Source organism: Plectropomus leopardus, chromosome 9, assembly GCF_008729295.1.
Source record: "Plectropomus leopardus isolate mb chromosome 9, YSFRI_Pleo_2.0, whole genome shotgun sequence".
Classification (NCBI taxonomy): Eukaryota; Metazoa; Chordata; class Actinopteri; order Perciformes; family Serranidae; genus Plectropomus; species Plectropomus leopardus.
In genome coordinates, this window is record NC_056471.1 from 17718704 (window position 1) to 17738626 (window position 19923).

At 39.3% G+C, this 19923-nt stretch overlaps 1 protein-coding gene across 1 annotated transcript in view; it reads right to left on the reverse strand.

Annotated features, from left to right (window-relative positions):
* Window positions 1-19: 19 nt before the first annotated feature.
* jakmip1 (janus kinase and microtubule interacting protein 1) overlaps window positions 20-19923 on the reverse strand; it is a 30220-nt gene continuing 10316 nt past the window's right edge. Inside the window, exons 3-23 of the mRNA XM_042493083.1 lie at window positions 18403-18735; window positions 17619-17780; window positions 15508-15720; window positions 14179-14292; window positions 13778-13924; window positions 13346-13516; window positions 11298-11357; window positions 9726-9854; window positions 9154-9282; window positions 8822-8905; window positions 7816-7878; window positions 6797-6895; window positions 5815-5916; window positions 5682-5735; window positions 5528-5593; window positions 5255-5323; window positions 4406-4483; window positions 3181-3390; window positions 488-553; window positions 210-286; window positions 20-101 (exon numbers count right to left, since the gene is read on the reverse strand). Of these exons, the coding sequence (XP_042349017.1) occupies window positions 236-286; window positions 488-553; window positions 3181-3390; window positions 4406-4483; window positions 5255-5323; window positions 5528-5593; window positions 5682-5735; window positions 5815-5916; window positions 6797-6895; window positions 7816-7878; window positions 8822-8905; window positions 9154-9282; window positions 9726-9854; window positions 11298-11357; window positions 13346-13516; window positions 13778-13924; window positions 14179-14292; window positions 15508-15720; window positions 17619-17780; window positions 18403-18735 (2400 nt within the window). The 3' untranslated portion in view covers window positions 20-101; window positions 210-235. The remainder of the gene's footprint in view (window positions 102-209; window positions 287-487; window positions 554-3180; window positions 3391-4405; window positions 4484-5254; window positions 5324-5527; window positions 5594-5681; window positions 5736-5814; window positions 5917-6796; window positions 6896-7815; window positions 7879-8821; window positions 8906-9153; window positions 9283-9725; window positions 9855-11297; window positions 11358-13345; window positions 13517-13777; window positions 13925-14178; window positions 14293-15507; window positions 15721-17618; window positions 17781-18402; window positions 18736-19923) is intronic.

Sequence of the window (19923 nt, forward strand, 5' to 3'; positions counted from 1 at the left end):
TTATCAAAAAGGCCATGGGGTTTTTCGTGAGCGGTCTACATATGCATAAAAAACAATTAGGTTTTGTTTTGTCCTTGCTTGCCTCCACAGCACCTTAACACCTAAGAGAAAGGAAAAATTTATAAATTATTTCCTTATCATTATTGTTGTCACTATCAACACTGAGACTGTATTATATACTGATGTGATGCAGTAAATTAAGGTGCTACCTGATGTGGGTCCATGATCACTTTCATTAAGGCCAAAGAATAAATGCTAAAGAGAAAAACAAAAAGAGGAACAAAAACTAAAGGAACACAAGGAGTTTAATCAACAGGTGAAAAAAAGAGAGAGAAGAAAAAAAGTGTCAAGAAGTTAATAAAATTACACATAGCATCAGTACAGCAGATGTAAAGTCCTACGCATTCTCTCTTGCTAATCTTTGTCTCATCAATGTCACAGTCCACACAACAGAAAGCTGTCTTAGAAAGAAACTAATAAAATGTACCTTTTCCTCTATCTCCTTTATTTGTCTCTTTTGCAAGTCAAGCCTGTCCTCCAGCTCTCTAATTCTCTGCAAGGCAAAAACAGACGTGGTTAGCTCATCATAATATGTTTAAACTAAGACCATTTGGCCAGATCTCATACAGTCTAACAAAGGAAACAGTTGTTAACTCTCTGAAACCTGGATTAACATCACTATTCTTGTGCTGCATCTTTGGACCCTAAGCAAAATTTTTTGATTTCTTTTGAAAACATTGGGAAATAGGCAATAAAAATTTGGTAAGAAATGTCCTGCAAATTGCAAGAAATTAGTAGATTTAGAAAATTATATTTTTTGACAAAAGCTAAGGGAAAACTTTCAAAAAAACTATATTCATAATTATCAGAATTATTTATCGAAAATTATCTTCCAATTATTTTTTTTAACTCTTTTTCCAGATCTTGTCCTTGTTAGTTTTTGTTTTTTTTCCTTTTCCTTTTATCTGTTTTTCAGTCAATTTTCTTGTACTTTTTACTAATTTATTGCTAATTTTGGGGTAATTTCTTCTTCAGTTGCCTATTGCCTTCTTCCTATATTTTTTTAAGAAATAATTTGCTCAGATTTTAAAGGGTTAAACAGTTTATAAGACCGTGATCCAGCTATTCCGGAATATGCTCAAAATACTCTGCCTCTTTCCCATCATGCCTTTTGTCTCCATGGTAGCTCTGTTGGGTAAGAATGAGCTGCCATGGCAACCAAAGAGCAGATCTAAGAGTGAACAGTGGAAATGGCTCTTTGATCAGATCATTCATTGACTGTGGAGCAACATATCAGTGTTCAAAGAAAAATGTTTTATCTAGCTACAGTATCTGTGAGTGTATTAAGGATTTTAAGAAAAAGGAGGATACCAATTCATTGGCAAAGGACAGACATGGAATTATAAAACTAAAACATGAGCTTTTTAATTTAATATCATCTGTTCTAAATGAATCTTGGAAGGGGAAAAAACAAGCTCACGCTAAGTCTTAATTACTAGACCACTGAGTCAGCCAAGAGACTGAAAACGTGTGTTAATTAAAGCCCAACTGTGGGGAAAAGGAAACAGTTTTACTTAATGTTTTGATCTACAGTGTCTATAAACTATTACTAGTTTGTTAGTATATTTCATGAGTAGCAGATTAGAAATGTGATTTAAAGGAATGCTTCACCCACAAAATGACCATTTGTGTGTCAGTTATTCCTGCCTTGTTACTTTGAATTTGTGAGGAAAACTTTTTTTTCTCACTTGATTTGGCAAAATTATTGTATTGATTTATTGATTGATTGGGGACCATGTTTAACCTTAGAAAACTATATCAAAACATCTGTTAATGAACTCAAACACAACCCCTGCAGTATAATCCAAGTCTCATTTATTCAGTCGTATGCTCAGTACTTCCAAAACATATGCATTTTCTCTAAAATGGCTTTTCAGAGAGCATAAATAAGTTTCACTTTCAGTTCAGTTTTAAAAAGTATTTGCTTTTATTGTGAAAATGCATGTGCTTGGGAAGTATTCAGCATACCACTAGATAAATGAGACTTAGATTAAACCACACAAATTGTGTGAGGGTTTGTAAACAAATGTTTTGATAAAGTTTTGCTGTTGTTACACATCCAATACTGTACCCAATTAATCAATAAATCAAAATGTTTACCATTTTCCATTGAGGCATGCAAGCTAAAATAAAGTTTTCCTCAAGAATTAAAAGTAACAGGCTGTATAAAAAAGATGCGACAATATGACGGCTTCCCAAAAGTGAACCCAAAACATCTTGATTGCCCTCTGGTGGTTGGCTGCAGGACAGGTCGTAAAGCCTTCCCACGTTGAGTCAGTGGCGAGGACATGGGCCAAACTAAAAACTCAAAGTACACATCAAATAATTTTTTCCCAAACATGATTTCTTTCATTTCAGGTCGTTCTTATCAAACATATGTTTGTTCAAGTGTTTGTTTTTCTAATACGTTTGGTTTTAATTAGTTATTTGATGCTATAAAAAGGAGATTTGACATCATGATTGACAGCTTTGTGTGGCAATCGGTGTTGCTCGTGATAAATGGCACTGGTCTGACAGGTGTTTGGACAGGAACTCAACACTGCCAAGATCACTACTGTGCAAACTCTGGCTCCAAATGACATCACTGGTGCAAGATGGTGGTGGCTGTAGCTGGTATATTTTGGCTTCATCTTTATATACAGTCTTTGTGCATGACTCATTGATCCACAAAAAGTCATTTTGTGGGTGAAATATTCCTTTAAGTGTTCTGTAGTTAGAGATTAGGAAACTCATGTTAGTATGTTGTAGTACAACTGATCCAAGTGAAGTTTAAGGTGCAGTGGTTTTTGATGTATTCAATGCATCACATATACTGTACGAGCCATGGGTGTAAAACTATGTGAGGGCTGCAGAGTGGAGGGATACTTGAGGAGTGGGGGGGGATATTCAGATCACAATGACATACACACACTCACACACAAAGTCCTTCTGTCTCATCTTTTCACTCTTCCACTTCTACATCTGCACTTACAAAGGGTTACAGGTTGCACACACAGGGATACTGCATCTTTTTCATAGCACCAGAGGTCTGGTGGGGTCAGACGTTTCAGACAGGAACCAGGGGTCAGATTGAGGGAGGGCAGGACTCAGTAACCTGTCTTGATTTGTTTTAAGCCTTACCTGCTGGGCCTGCTGAAGGAGCTCCATGCGCTCCTGTAAGATCTGACTGTCAAACTGCCGGCTCTGCCGGAGAATCTGACGCCGCAGCTTGTCCACGGCTAGCCTCAGCTCCTCCCTCTGCCTGTCTGTCAGCGACTCGGCCACCGCCTGGCATGCCGGCTGCTCCTGCTGCAGAGCGCTATACAGCGTGGCCTCCAGCTCCTCGATCCTCTGCACAGCCAGCCACATACACACACATACAGGTACACACACACATGGACGTGCACATGCGCATGCAGAAACAGACACACAGGCATGCACAAGCACACACGGAGGCACGCACACAAACAGATACAAACAAACACACACACACACACACCACTGTGACCATGGCAGATATGGGGAACACTGTTCCACTTTATATTGTGGGTTATTTAGGCTCGACTTTCACATGGTAACCTCATTTTATCAACAACACAAACCGTGTTTTAATTCACATTCTCGTACAGATATATTTCACGGTTCCCTGACTCATCCTGCAAAGTTACCATGTAAAAACCAAGCTTTCACCAACACAATATGAAGTGGGACCATAAACACAAACCAACACCAAAACTGACCAAATCAAATGGTTAGAATTACATGGAGAGTGACCTAAATGTTAACTTCTGTTTCCTGGGAACAGCCTATTTAAGTCAGTGGAAGGGGAGAACGTTTTAAAATCATACACGCTAACAAAATCTAACATTAAAATCTTATTAAACTCGTTCTGTCTAGATTTTTTCTTTAACTTCACAAGTTGTCCTCTTGAACCAAGTTGCACGGGGTATTCATAAAGGCATTAATCTTCATATCAAAAAAAATAATTAAGAGACAATATATCAGTGTCAATAAACATAAGCCAAATACCCTGGCCAATTAGTGGCTTCCACTTTTAAGAGAATTTAGACTTCAGTGGTAAAAGATGCAGTATCCCAACACAATGCAACAAATTTTACCTTTATGGAGGATGTTGCATTCATGATGTTTAATGGGGTTCCAAATGTTTATGTGTCATGCTGGAATGACAATGTTGCGCCCCTGCATTCCTCATTCACTTTGTCATCACCATTAGTGCTTGTACACAACCTTAGTTAATGTTGTAATTATATTAGTATTGTATAAATGAGTGCATTTTGACTATTTAAGAGGCTTTGGCCAACTATTATATAAAAGGGACAACGTCATACTGTTCCAGGCTCCATACCATGTAGGCCTGGTCCAAGGCCTGTTTCCTGTAGTCCAACTCTTCTTCAAGGAATCCCTTCTGCTTACTGAACAGCTCCTGCAGGAAGATGTGATAATAAATAATACAGGATGTGGTCTCACAACTGAACGGTAGAATACAGTATATACTGTAGAACCAGGAAAAACATGAGTAATGCATTTTACATCTGGATGAACTTCCTGACATTAGAACAGCAGAAAAAAAACAAGCAAATAAATAGTTTGTTTTGTATATTCAGTACTGTGCAAAAGTCTTAGGCCCCCCAAAAAAATTTGTTATTTTAGCAGGGTTATAATGATCAGACATATTTATTTCTCAGTAGTCTCTACACTAAAATACAACCGCAGCATACAGGAAATATGTGTACAGTAATAAAAACATAAATCAGAATAAAAGAAAACTTCAACAGGCTAAAGTTGAAAGTATTTATTGTGACCTCCCTTTCTACTTAACATGTCTCGAGCTCTCTTGCACAGACAAAATGAGATTTACAGTACTAATCTCATGGTGTATTTACACCAGATTGCATTCAAGACATGTCCAAAGCTCAATATTGATCTTTTGAGCTATCTTTTGTTATGGTTGTACAATTCCATGATTCACACTAAATATTGACTTCAGTCTGAAGAAGCCATTTTGTTTAGACTTTTTTGCTGTTTTAATGCATATATATATATATATATAATTACAACTATGCTAAAATAACAAATCTAGGATGGCCTATGAATTTTGCAGCATTGTATAATAACGAAAGATATAGTTGCATTTCACTTAGACAGTCAGTACATTACAATACAGTTTGCTCTTAATGGTAAATAGATTTTTCACCTTGTCATTTTCCAGGTCGATCATCTTCTGTGTAAGAGCGGCCTCTGTGCTATCTATCTGCTTCAACCACTGTACACAAAGGATACAGACGGAAGAGGAAAGGTGATTAATGCTTCCACAGAAGCTAAAGTAATGTTATTATTTCTATCAAATGTTTAACTTTTTCAAAAAATGAATCAATTTTAGTGGCTTTATTGGGAATAAAGTAAGTGTTATGGCGTTGTATGTCCACTATGTGTCAGTAAAAACACATCTGAGAGGCCATTCACTCACCTTTTCACACAATGAGATCACTGTCCCTGCTTGGATCACCGCTACCTGCTCCTCATTTCTGAGATTCTAAAAAAAACACAATAGGAGTTATCAGAAATTATAAGAATACCAGATATTAAAAAATCTTATTTTAATCCAGTGTGCTTTAACTAACCCCATTATCCCCCAGGATATCCAGTTTCTTCATCAGCTCAGGAATGATTACATCCTGCAGGTAAAAGCCACACATATTGACTGTGTGCAAAAGGAAAGTAAATAAAATAGTCTGTGTTTGTGTGCGTTACTACCTTGACTCCCTCCTGGTGGCAGTAGATCTGCAGGGCGCTGCTGCTGTTCTCAGGGAACGCAGACATGTGCAAATTGAGGGCAGGAGATCTGCGCTCCCTCTCCTACAGACAAAACTCACCATGTTAATACTAATATACACACACCTAAAAAAACATCATGACGTCACCAAAACAAACATTTCTACAAGTCTGACAGTCGTGCTACAGTTCATTATGACAGAGAATGCACTGTGAATGACCAAATGAGTGTGAAAAGGGAGTGAATGAGGGATTTACTTACATGACACTGAAAACATGGTCAGGATCTGCCAAAATGAAGGAGGTGCAAACCCATAGATTTAAATGGGAAACCAAACCAAACCAGTGGGGAGTTTGAAAACACATGCTGAAACTCAAAACTGAAATTGTGATCTCGAACAGATACTACTCTGCCTACATTCAGACACACCTGCTGCATAAACAGATGCAATATCAACTGATATGAGTGAAGCTACCTACTGTAATCCTTTAGATCGGCATTTTTCCTCATTTCTGACTTTAATATTAAGGAAAAAAATACTTAGAAAAAAAATGCTTCATGATCCTCATTTATCCATAAAAATAAGCGTTTTTCTTGTGGACAATGTAAAAAAACCCAAAAAAAAACATAAGATCACACCAAAAAATTAGAGACAAAATGAACAAAGATGGGACTAAAAATTGAACTTAAATACATTTTTCATTCCATTCAAATTATATTCATCTTAACACAACATTCTTTCACAAAAAAAATCCAGTTCAGTGGAGGGGGTGTGCACACAGCTGCCATGCAAAACAATGAAAAACACAGATGCATACAGAGGAGGACTCAAGTTTGTATACATGAACAGTCTGTCTGTCCGTCCGTCTGAGTGGTGAGTCATTGTATGTAGGTCTTGCGTCTGGAACTGAGATTGTTGTTGTCACATTCTGGTGACAGTTTAACGTTGGTACAGTCTCTTACTTCCAGTTCAAGCACTCTGAATTCCAGCAGTTCGTTCTGATCGCGAGCGTCCTGGACCTCGGCCTGCAGCCGCGACTCCGCCTGCTGCGATGCACACACCTGCGGACACACATCTTTGTCAAAATGGTTTGACATGGTTTACAATGCATTGTGAATACTGTGAATTGCCAATATTATCGTTTTTTTAGATGTTTTTGAGATAGCTAAGAATCAACACAAATCTCATAATAGCACTGAATCTGTTCAAATTTAATTTGACTTGTATCTATGAATTATAACCAACACATACTGGTTGTGCTTTGCCACACTTGTATCATATAAGAAGGTCATAGATAACCAAAAGGTCACCACTCAGGGTGGGTGTCAAACCTTTTTGGTATCAGCTTAACCAAAGTTAACAGGAAATTATGAATAGCTCAAATTTTTGTTCCTTTTCTTTTTTTTCTTTGATCATTATGCTCCCCATCTTTGACTACTTCTGAATCCACTATTAAAATGTTTGTTTAATTCTGTTATGCTCCTGATTTAACCATGGGCACTCAATTATCTCCCTTGGACTTGCGTCTCTAACTTCTGTTTATATCTTTTAATTTATCTTAAATTGTCCTCTCACATTTTATTTTGAAGTTTTATTTCCGTTTTAATGTTTCATGACTATGTAAAGCACTTTAAATAGCCTATCAGGCAATAATCAGGCAGTTTCTGCTTTAAACCAATTATTTTCTAGTTTCACACTGTATTTTATTATGGGAAAGTTCTTGACTGCTTGTGTTTAGTCTTTTTTTTTTGTTAAATAAAAAAAGGTCTGCAACAGAACAAAAAAAATATTTTTTTTTTTTGAATTATTGGCATTGGTACAAAGAATATGCAATACTACAATATTTTACCAGCAACAGTACTGAAAGACAATACAAACCTCTAGTTGGCATTAACTCTGCAAGGATACAGTACTTTGACACATTATCTTTGTTTCCTATAAAATAATGCAGTAAAATCGAGTCTAGGCTAATGCGATCTACCTTCTCGTGCAGTTCCTGATTGGTCCTGAGCAAGTACTGTTTCTCCTCCACCCACTTTGAATCCTGCCATAACAACCAAACACAACATCAGCAAGAAATGACACTGACAAGAACAGAAAAGGAAGGAAAGCATCCGTGATGACAGGAGATAATGAACAAAGCTGTCAGAGACACAATCAGCCCAGCTAAAACCAATACAGTGAACATGTACTGCGCTTCCAGATGACACATGCAGATGTACCATAGACACAAACAGACAGGAACAGAGTGGCAGTGGCACAAGTTTATTGATCCAGAGAAATAAATATCTCTCCTGAGATAACAAGCCAAGGAGATGCATTCACAGCCATCCAGAGTTCACAGTAACAGAAGAACAGGAGGCGAACTGAGTTGAAAAACAGCAGAGCAGCAAACGAAATAAACAGAGCTGGATCAAGCCACATTAGAACAGCCAACATGCAGTGACAAAGGGAAAACCTCACAACAAATGAAAAAAGGAATAGTCATGATATGAATTTATCATAATCATTTCAGTGTTCCTCCTGATATTAGGTATTAATTAAGGTGCCAATAGTTATTCAATCTACTAGTTTTGACAAAATAGCCGAGGCTTTTTCTGCAACACATGCAAACATTTGGCTTAGTTTTTTAGTTTTGTTCATATCAAATAAACTAAAATCAATGTAAACTGTATTTTCATGTTCAGAAAAGGCAAAACGTTACTGGATTAAGATTTTTTAAACCGATCTATTCACAGCTGACAGGAATCAAAGTGGTTCAAGCCTCTTCTCTGGCTTCGACATCACTGAAAGGCCCAATAAGAAACAGAACCAACAAGGAAGGATAGAGGGTGGGGAAGAGCATGCAGGAAGTGACATCACAGGAGTCTGCGGCAGACCTGGTCAGCAAAGCGCCAGCCCAGGAGCAGAGCAGCCAGAAATACATGCAGGAGGGCCAGTGAGAGCAGGACCACTGAGCTCCTGTCACCATCCCTCGTCTTTGTTACCTGCCCCCTCTCAGCCAGGGCCTTCTCCAGGTCCACTATCTTAGCCTGGCAGCTGCTGAGCTCCGCCTGCATCTGCTCTCGCGTCTGTGGGAAGGAAGATCGGCCATCAGGGACCACTGTGAAAATTAGCTTGACAGTCGAGGAAAACTTAACATGGTATTACTAAAAATTTGCATTTCAATAACTTACTAGATTTGGAAGTTACAGTATATTTACTTCTTATGTCTTAAGTGTGTATGACTTGGGTAAGCTTTTGCAGAGTTGTAAAGAAAAACGTTTTAGACGTGTTGGATCATGGTAAACAGGGCAGAAAGGTGAAAAATGATACAAACCCTGGCCTCCCTCTCAGCATCCAGAGAGCCCCCCGTCTGCTCCTGCAGGAGGGCGTAGGCCCGCTGGAGAGCCTGGTACTCTCTGGTCAGCTGACGGAAGCGAAGCTCTGATTCTTCACGGGTAATACTCTTTATTTAAGAAAAAGAGAAATGAAGGATATACTCAAAAGAGACAAGTTGAATATGCACACAAAGCTATAACTTTCATTATTTTAGTTTATTCTGTATATTATCTTTATAGAATTAACTGTTCTGTCTTGTTTTGTACTGTTAATTATCTCAATATTTTTAGCACATCATGCAGCTGTTAGAACCATATAATAAAGTTTAAGGCTGAGTGTCCATACTGTATTTTTATGAGCGCCATCATCATTTTTCAATTGCTCCCAATGAGAGAAAAGCATTTTTTATCAGAGCGCTATGACTTTTTTAAGTAGGGTTAGGGTTAGGGTTTCTAGTTGGAAATCTCTGAACTTTTCATAGAGGCACTAGTGTCATAACTGGCCCTCTTCAGGCAACCAATTGTATATTAGATAGGGCAGAAGACAGAAAAACCCATTTGTAGGATGTACCTCTTCCAAATCCTCCTCTGGAGTTGCAGGCGTGCGGTCTGTGAGGTCTGTGTTGTAGGAAGTCAGAGAGGAGGTCTCAGAGTCTACAGACTCCTCATCAAATCCAAAATATGTCTCCACAACATGCCTCTGCAGAACGGAAGAGAGGAGAACAGAGGACATACACATTGTTAAATAAAACCCAAAACTTAACATATATCTACATTTTACTGCTCAGAAATCTATAAAAAGTCAGTCTGCATGTTTGTAAAGTCCAACCTTTGTCCAGGTCCTATCACACCTGAATTTAGAGTTAAGAATTTCTATTTTTATTTAATAAAGCGTCTAAATTCACCTTATCTGCTTATGTTTCAGAAAATGCTTCCTTTGTACAGTAATAGTTTATTCACCAGTTTTTTGTCTAAACTAAACTGTCAAAGGCAGGTGCTGTCATTCTGATGTTTATCTCAAGCAAAGTAAATCAGATCATATCCGATTAAATATTTGAGTGTTTGCTTTTTGCCATCAACTTTTCCAAACCCCTCAGAGTCCTTACCATCATGTTTATAAGTCATCTCCTGGCAACCAGAGAAATAGAGGCAGACAAGGGCACAAAGGCAAATGAACGATGAGAAGTAGAGGATAAGGAGGATGTACTCCGTCATGTTGCTAATAGGCCAAAAACACCGAGACAAAACTATAAAGAATTTTCCCAAAATATGTCTATCATATCTTGGACTACACTAGCTGCTTTATACAGACTGCACAGGTTTTCAGTAATGTCCAAAAAGCCCAACTGCTTTCCGCTGAACTCCCACACAAAATGAAAAAAGCAGACAATAACGCTTCTGGTTACAATCAAACTACTCCCACAGCAAAAAATAAAAGGCCAGCTTCTGGTTTTTGTCTCCAAGCTCAAGTGTATAGCTTATGCATTTAAGTCCTAAAAATGACAAATTTTCCAGGTGCGAGTCCGAGAGTCAAGCCGCTGTGCCCAGTCCTGTATCTACCTTGCCAGGGTGATAAACTGGATCCAGCAAGAGAGGTGGGAGAAAATATCTGACGTGCATCTACAAACTCCTCCTCCTAGCAACATCATCAACTCTAATGTCCCCTGATGTATAAGCCCAAACATGCACACATTACAGCAATTATTATGTCTAACACAATCACCTCACCCAATTAAAATTATCATTCATCATCTTTTTCATCATCATCCCTTTTGCCTCTTTATTCACACATAGGCAAGCTCAGATAAAAAGACGCAAACTGTTGTGCACAAAGTAGCTCACAAGTTTTACACTAAATGTATTCATAAAAAACACAAAATAAAATAATACCACAGAACCCCCCTTCAAATAATTTTCCACTAGCTGTTGTGAAAGGTTCATGCGGCAGTTGCGTGTGTGCTCAGCGTGATGCTCCCAGCTGTGAGAATACTGTCATCATTGTCTCCTGAGCCCAATTAAACACAAAACACACACACACACACAGACACACAATTAAAATCAGTACTTAAGGACCAGTCAACCACAGATAAGGTAGTTGCTTAGTTACGCACCAATGGATTTTATAACACGCATGGACACTTACTTTAGACAGTTTGAGAGGTTTCCTCCTGTTCTTTTTGCTCATCACTAATCGGTCACGTTCCTAAAGACAAACACAGTAGATCGAGATCAGAGCCTGACACTGAAGATTTAGACGAGACTCAGCGAGGCTTTACACAGCTCAACCAACTGTGAAATGGTCATCAGATATATTGTTTCATGCAGCAGTGTCAAATTTTGTCCTTTTCTACAAAATTAAAGGTCAACTGAGAACAAAAAAAATGAAAAACTGTACTGATAAACAGTGGTGGACAACTGTACTAAAGTACTTAACTTAAGTACAATTTTTGAGTATCTGTTCTTAAGGTTTTTTTTTGGGGGGGGCATATTACTTACTTTACTTTACATACTTTACTTTTGACTCAACTACATTTCTAAGAAAGCTTCTGCTGAAAGATTCTGCTGAGTCCTGTTGTTGTCAATGTTTGTTTCAATTTCTAGTTTTAAATCTCTTTAGATTAAATAAAACAAAATGATGAGAAAATAATAATAATAATAATATGATTTCACAGAGTCTACGAATTGTGACTTGTTTACTTGCTTTACATGCTTCTACAAGCAAGTCAGCAGTGCATTCAGTGGGCTGTTTGGGCATCATTAGGTTCAGTAAAGGTATTGTGACAATATACAACAATGCGTTGAGATTACAAAAGGAAAAATACTTTGAATACTAAAGTATTTCATATTCTAGTACTTCAATTCAAGTAATAATTTGACTCAACAACTTTCATTTGAGTTGGAGTAATATTTGACTAGGAGTATCTGGTATACTTTGTATACTTTGTCCACCACTGCTGGTGAATTAGAGGCAATGGTGGACAAAAAACAATAAATGGAATAATAAATGAACTAAGCATGTGGAAAAAAGCACTTGTGATGTGATGGGAAGCTAAAGAAAATAGTGTGGGAGGGGAAAGACAGAATTAGAGATTGTGATATATATTCTTTAACCAATAATATATTCCAGCACACACAACCACTGCCCCATCAGAAGAGTATAACTTGTTCTCCTAATCTACAGGGATCCAAATGAGAGAGAGGAGCAGGAATTAGGGGCTGGTGGTGTCAGTGTTATGGCAAAAAAAGTGTTGCGGGAGACAAATTCCTATTGTCTGATCAGATAGACAGACCAACAAAAACATTAAAACCACTTGCACAAACCACTAATGCAACACCATTACAGATCAAATACATGCCCTCATAGCAACGGCACTCCTTACTGGCAGTGGCACTCCCAGAAAAACAATGCCCCACACCTCACACCGAAAACTGCGCAGGAATGGCCCCTACGGCGTGACAAAGAGCTCAAGGCATCAATCTGACGTCTGAATCCCCCAGATACAAATCTGATTGAGCATCCACAGGAGACGCTGGTACCCTTCCATGCAACCTACCGGACTGAAAGCATGTGCCTCCAACGCCCAGGTGCCAGACACCACAGGACACCCCCAGAGGTCTGTGTCCATAACTCAACCAGTCAGAAGCCTCACCGTGGATCAGACTTGGCTCTGATCTGTCAATGTACATCTTGGGAACAGACACCTCCTATGGATGCTCGATCAGATTGGTATGTGGGGGGTTAGGAGGTCAGGTGGACACCTTGAGCTCTTTGTCAAGTTCCTCTGGCCATTCATGAGCAATTTATGTAGTGTGGCATGGTGCACTATCCTGCTTGGGGGGACCCTACCATCAGGGAGTGCTGCTGCCATGATGGGTGTACTTGGTCTGTAATGATGTGTAGGTGGGTGGTGTGTGTCACATAAATGCAAGGACCCAAGGTTTCCTTGCAGGAAATTGCACTTTAAGTAGATATTTGATGTCATTTACTTCACTGTCAGTGGTTTTAATGTTTTGGCTAGTGTATATTGTTATATCACCCAGTCCTACTCCATTTTTGGACAATATTTGATTATTTTGGGGCAAAAGTGTGAGATACCAACGCTCTTTAATATCACTCATGTTGAAAACAGTGATACTTGCACTTCCATTTAAACTTCTTCACAAAATATATGGTTTTAGTAAAATTCTGACCTGCATGAGCTCGTCAATGATACCACGTTGCTCAGAAACCTGCAGTTTGAGGAACTCCACTTCCTGTTCCTCATGGGCATGGCTCAAGTCTGTCAGGGAGCTTGGCCGCTTCAGCTGGGGCTGGATGGATTGCTGCTGTGAGGGGGGGCGAGAGGAGACCGCTTTTTCCTTCTGAGGGAGGGAGAAAGAGAGAGATGTCAAATTGTGGTTGTAAAACAGATTAAATCATGCTCTTCCTCAAATGGCCAGTAGAGGCCCCACTTCCTTTTTGATGAAATTCTCAGTGATGCCCAAAGTGCAATAACACAATCCCTCTTCCTCTTCAGATTAAAACTAAAATATCTGTTTTTTTCTACAAGTAACTGCACTTTAGATTAATGTTTTAACAAGTGAGAGGAGTAGTAGAAAATGATACACAAGTGTGCGTCTTACCATCTCAGCGTTCTCTCGGCTCAGGTTCTTCAGTTTCTCCTCCATGCGTTGCAGCGTTTGCAGGAGGTCATCATTCTTTTTGGACAGCCGCTTGTTCTTCTCAAACATGGGCTTCATCTGGCTCTCGGCCTCTCGCACCCGCTTCAACTGCACAGAGGAAGGAAACAGGGAGGGGAAACAATGTAATCTTAAATCTTCAAGTGACACAGAATTTCCAGTTCGAGAAGAAGGAAGCAAGATCAAGGCTGGAGGGCTTAGACAAGAATATGTTTTAGTACAGGTATGTTTTACAGGTATGTATGTTTATTTGTGTGTGAATATCTGTGAGTGTAATAATATGTGTGTCTGTATTTTCATGTCTGTAATCACAACATGTATGTATTTCTGTGTGTGTTTCTCACTAGTTCATTCCTCTCGTCAGCCAGCAGCGCATTTCTGTCCTCCAGTTTCCTGATGACCGAGTGGAGCTCCGCAATCTTCAGCTGGAACCTCCTCATGTCACGCTCATCCGCCTCCTGTGGAGCCGGGGGGAGAGGAGAGGAGGAAGATACAAACTAAAAAAAGGGAGCACATGCAGGCAGGCAGGCAGGTAATTGAGGTGGACGAGAAAGAGGAGGTGGGATGAAATACCATTTCACTGTGAACCTGTATGTGAAGTATAAGTATACATTATTCACATACTTCTTATGAATGTATGAGCTGTACGTGCAGGTGGGAACTGAGCGCAAATATACAATGTTGTTGTCAATCTCCATATGACTAATGTTTTTCCTTTTTATTAGGGGAAAATGAATTGTGCACTCAAAGTCGGGTGTCCCTGAGTTTCCTTTAAAACTAAAATGGTGCGGTGGATCAGCCTGTCATAAAGACCTTTTGGTTAAGGTTTTAGAGTCCTATAAAAGTTTCATTTGGGGATTGAACACTTTCTCTGTGATACCTAAAGCCAGGGTACCGGCAGCTAATGCCAAGAACCGATCTTAAATCACTGTTCTTACTTGAATGTTTACATTTTGGAGGTTTCTTCACCCTTCAAAAAACACCTACAATGTAATGTTTTGCATTATTTGTATAAAAAGTTACACATCTTATACATGCTGCCTACATCACCAGTAAAAGAAAAACAATCAGTCTTCAAAAATGTAAGTTATTTAAATTATGTGACTATGTGAGCATTATAGCAGCAAACCAGCATTGTGGTGGAACACAAAGGAAAGTTAGTGATTAAAAAATATTTTTTTACTACAAAACATGCCCAGATAATGGCTGAAATGCATGACAGAGGCTTTTGCATCAACATCTATTGCACATGTTGAGAGAATCAAGGTCAGTTAGAGTTATTAGTTTTTTTAATGAATTGTACAAAACAAAAAAATTGCAACTATTTATGCAATTTTCATTTGCTCCAGCAATTTCATTGCAGAAAAAGCCTGAAAACAGCAAAGTGTATCACAATTGATTTGGGATTTGTTTTTTTTTTTAAATGCAGTGAAATCAGGCATTTTAGTCCTCAACATTACCCCAGAAAGCTGCAAAATCCTTAAGAGGCTGCTAGCTGCCAGCTCAACTACCAACCTCCATGAAAATGAGTTGTCTTGTGACAACTCATGGGCGCTGAATTTTACAAAGAGCCCTTTTAATGCCTGAATTCTGGTCTCATGCATGTAGAGCATGTGCACATTTCAAAGTGACGTGATCTTAATGCATTCATGCACACGTACAGACGTATATACCTGGTTGTTGAGCAGGTCTGAGTTGTCCCCCAGCCCAGGCATCACCTCTCTCTTGGGACTGCCGTGGTTGTGTCTCTCAGCCTCTCGTACCTGACCCAGCTGCTCATCCAGAGCTTCCTTCTGAAGCTGAAGCTTTTGAGCAAAGCCGGCCTGCACCCCCAGCTCCCTCTCCAGGGCACACATCACCCGGTCCTTCGCCTTCAACTCATCCATCTATATGCAAGATGGGTAGGAACAACATTATGGTGGGTGGTGAAAAGAGTGAATGAGTCAGACAGACAGATAGAGCATTGAATCCCAGTTACAATCCTTATTATTATCAGTGAAAATGTTCACATTAAATGATATGTAGTGCTGATATTTCTGAGCTCATGTAGCAGAAAATACATCAAATTCAGAAATTAAATTAAGCCAAAATAATGTATCGTTATTGTTTACATCATGTACATTGTTCTTCTGTTATTTTGTTTGTTTTTTAATTATAAGTAAACAATCTTCTCTGTGATGAAACTTTTAACCTCAAGTCCTGCTCTATCTACACCTTCAGTCCAACAAGCTGTTTACACCAATGGCTGAGAACAGAACAAGGGAGCACCAGTGTTTTAACATTTAAAATGCAGTGCTTCAGCTGTGATTAATTTATAAAGTACTGTTCTTGCTCTGCACTCACACAACTTCTTCTGACAAACATTTCCACTTCTGCTTCCCTCCATATTTTGTTCTTTAACACTGGCATTCCCTGCATTGCCTGTTCTCCATAAATAAGCCCAGTTTTACTCTTTAATCATTCAAAACCTCCTTGCTCAAACATTCCTTTACTAACAATAACGTCTGTTGTAGCCCTGCTGTATGTAAAACTGATTAATGAATAACTTCAGCAGGTATACAGACTTTTATTTTGGCAGATAAGCACCACATGGTGAGGTATGCCAAGACAGACAGTCCGGTAATTAGCCTCTAACCTTCAAACAATGTCAGTGAGCTAAACTTCAGAAGCAGGAAAACAGATGTCGCTGTGTGAGGGTATCCTGGTGATATTCAAATGTGGTTGAGACAGTCAAGGACTATAAAAATAGCAGCTGTGGGGTTTGTCAGCTCACCTATCACAGGAATGATAATATAAGGTTTACTGGACACTGTTACATCTGTCCTTTTGTTATTTGTCGATGCACATTTTGTAATTTACTTAAGGTTAGCCTGTTGTGATGGACATAACAGAACACTCTACCCCAGAGGCCCAAAACAAAAGTGATCATATATAGTATCAGATTTACAAGCAGGGTGCAAAGGAAGTCTGCACACTGTAGACTCAAAATAAATCATTTATTTCTCTTTTTCTCTTTTTAAGGCAAGATTTTGATCCTCAGGAATATCTTGTAGATCGAAATTTTGCCTTAAAAAGAGAAAAAGAGAAATAATAGATAATAGAGAATTTATTTTGAGCCTACAGTGTGCAGACTTGTGCGTATTTTTGCCTGTATTTTTGGTGTGTGCACACTTGGTCCCTCCACTTAATTTTGAAGGCCCTGAGAACCATTTTTTGTCAATCAGCTTTTTACTCACAGAGCATTACAGAGAACACTTTCTGACCAAGCTTAAACAGTTTTGGTAATTTCAATCCAGAGAGTGTGTTTTGCAACAACAGTTTTACTACATTTTAGTTTAAATGTGTTGACAGCTGTGGGAGTTTGCTAGGTTTCCTTTCTTTGCCAGATTACTGGCAATAAGATATGATCCCACCACACCCACACGTGGTCTTAATGATGCATATTAGCTCAGTTTTTTAGTGTTAAACATTGAGGGAGTGATTGTTGCTTATTCAGTCATGAATATTTCAAGTTACTAAGACATATTAGCAAGTTTGGGCAAGACAATACTGTAAATACAAACGTGCAAAGGTGTACCAAGGTGAATCAAGGTTAAATAAAGGTCAAATAATCTGTTGTGTTGCATACATAATATTATAGAGTCACCTGCAAGGACACAAACAGTGTCTTCAGACAACATTTGAATTTATTAGCCTTTATCTACAGACTTAGCTAATGGCCATGTCGTTTTAGATAATGTAGTATCTCCAGTGTGTGTGTCTTCCCAGCAGCATGTGGTCTCACCAGTCGACGGATGTCTCTCTCACAGTCCCGTTTGATGCGGTGCACTTCATCCTGGTGCTGCTGGTAGGCCGTGCGGAGATCTGCTGCTTTGGCTTTATCTGCCTGCAGAGCGTTTGCATGTGCCTCCTCAGCCTGCTTCCTGGCATTTTTCTGCTCCTGGATCTAAAAGACCACATACACATGATAATATTAATACACACAGCAACAAAGAGAGTGACAGTCACGCATTCATGAACACATGTACTATCCTAATAGACAGCTGTAATGATAGATGCCCCTTTTGTCTGGAAAGTCTAAGACAAAACAATAGCTTGGCAACAGGCTTTTCCACCCTGCTTCCTGTTTTTCAGCAGTATATTTACAAAGGTTTACACAGTCCCACATAAACAACACTTGACATGGACATGGACACACACACAAACCCACAAACACATGTGCACTCATATAATGGTTTCAAAATGCCACCTTCCAACAAAATACTGTTATGAGGTCGCAGCCTAAATATAAGAGAAACATCCATACAGTCATCATGATTGACAGCTGATGCCAAGTGCTTTCATTATGGTTTAAATAGGGCATTTTGCTGCACTGACAAACAGCAGAATTTTGAGCTCTCTTTTGGGAGATGCAGAGCATACCAGATGTGGTGTGAAAGCTAAATTAGGATAAATGCATGAAGTATTGGTTTTTGTCAGAGTTACTGCATCCATATTTTTCACAATATTTTATGAAAAAATATATTTTTTACAATATTACTGTCACCGCAATACATGCTCCAACCTACCTCCTGCTGTAGCTTTATCCTCTCTCCATCAAAAGCTTTCCTGGCCTCCTCCCGAGCCTCTGCGAGAAGAGCATTTTTGAGTTTGTCAGCGGCTCCATCTCTCAGTGCATTCACAAGCCCCTGGAGCCTCTGCACCTCAGCATCCCGGATCTTGATGGTGCGGGCCAGCTCCACTTCATGCTGTCGCGCCAGGGTCTCACGTGCAGCTGCTATCTCACGTAGCTTTTCTTCGTGGAGTTTGGCGCGCAGGTCAGTGAGTGCCACAGCATGTTTGTGCTGCTCAAGCTCCCGAGCCTGCCGCTGCTCCTGCAGCCGCTCACGGAGCTTACACGCCTGGGAGAGCCACACATTTTGCCATTAGAGTTGCATAAAAATCCGATCAGCCAGTCATTATCATACAAATCACAGACCACCTTCCATTTGCCCCCAGACTGTGTGCAGCACTGTGACGACTTCATTTGCAAGTTTGTGCTTTAAGTCCTGTTAGTCTGAAACAAAATGGATGCACAGCCATCAAGTGGTGATTTATTCCCCAACAGGGAGCAGTAGACACTCAGATGGAGAACAGTTATGGCTCCTGTGCTTGCTTAAATGAAGGCTGAATCAAAAAGAAATTTTCTTGCATGTACCTCCTCATATCACAGAGTGCTCAGATAATTTCAGCATAATAAATTATTCCATTTGATGTATCAGTATAGTTGTCCCACCCTACCTGTCAGTATTACACTTAATGCACTGCTGTTGACATTCTTAAACCCGTTGCTCCAAATGCCATGTTGCAGATGTTTTTTAAGCAAGGGTCATACATTTCGAGTGTAGCCTGCCCCTGTAAGAACTAAATCCTGATACTGTTACTGCCATTCTCCAAGTACAACCATGACGGATGCAGAGAAGGGCAAAGAGAGGCAGTGTGTGTGTGTCAGCGAGAAGATAGAAGGAGAGGTAAACCACCCCGACAGCTTGACCACGTGCAGTGTTAGAAGGGCAAGCTTTACAGCCACTGAATAAATACAATATTGGTTGGCCATGTATTGTCCTAGAAATGATTGAGATAAATATTATTGTCATTTTATGATGTTCAAGTGCAAGTTCAAAAGAGCAAAGAACTCTTAATTTTTAGGAAAATTCAGACATTGGAATATAATATGATAAAGTTTTTAACCTGTTAATATATACAAGAAAGTATATATAGAGTGTCCCAAAATTACTCAGCTTGAGACCTAATACAAAAGTTTGCCAGACTTTCAGGTTTGTTGCCATGAGCTAGCAAACTAACAACTATCAGGCCTGTGCCTTTTCTGCTCCAAAAGTGCAGCTACTGGGAAGTTACACCGTGTCATCTTTGAAGCGTTTTATTTTTCAGACTCACTGACATAGGAAGAGGTTGACAGAATTACTAAAGAATCGCTGCACCGAAGTCTTATGATGCTCGGGAAAACTGTGCTGTTTATTCTGGCATTATGGTGGCTAAAATGTTGGTGACATTCTTATGTAAATAAACACACGTGAAAACAACAGGCA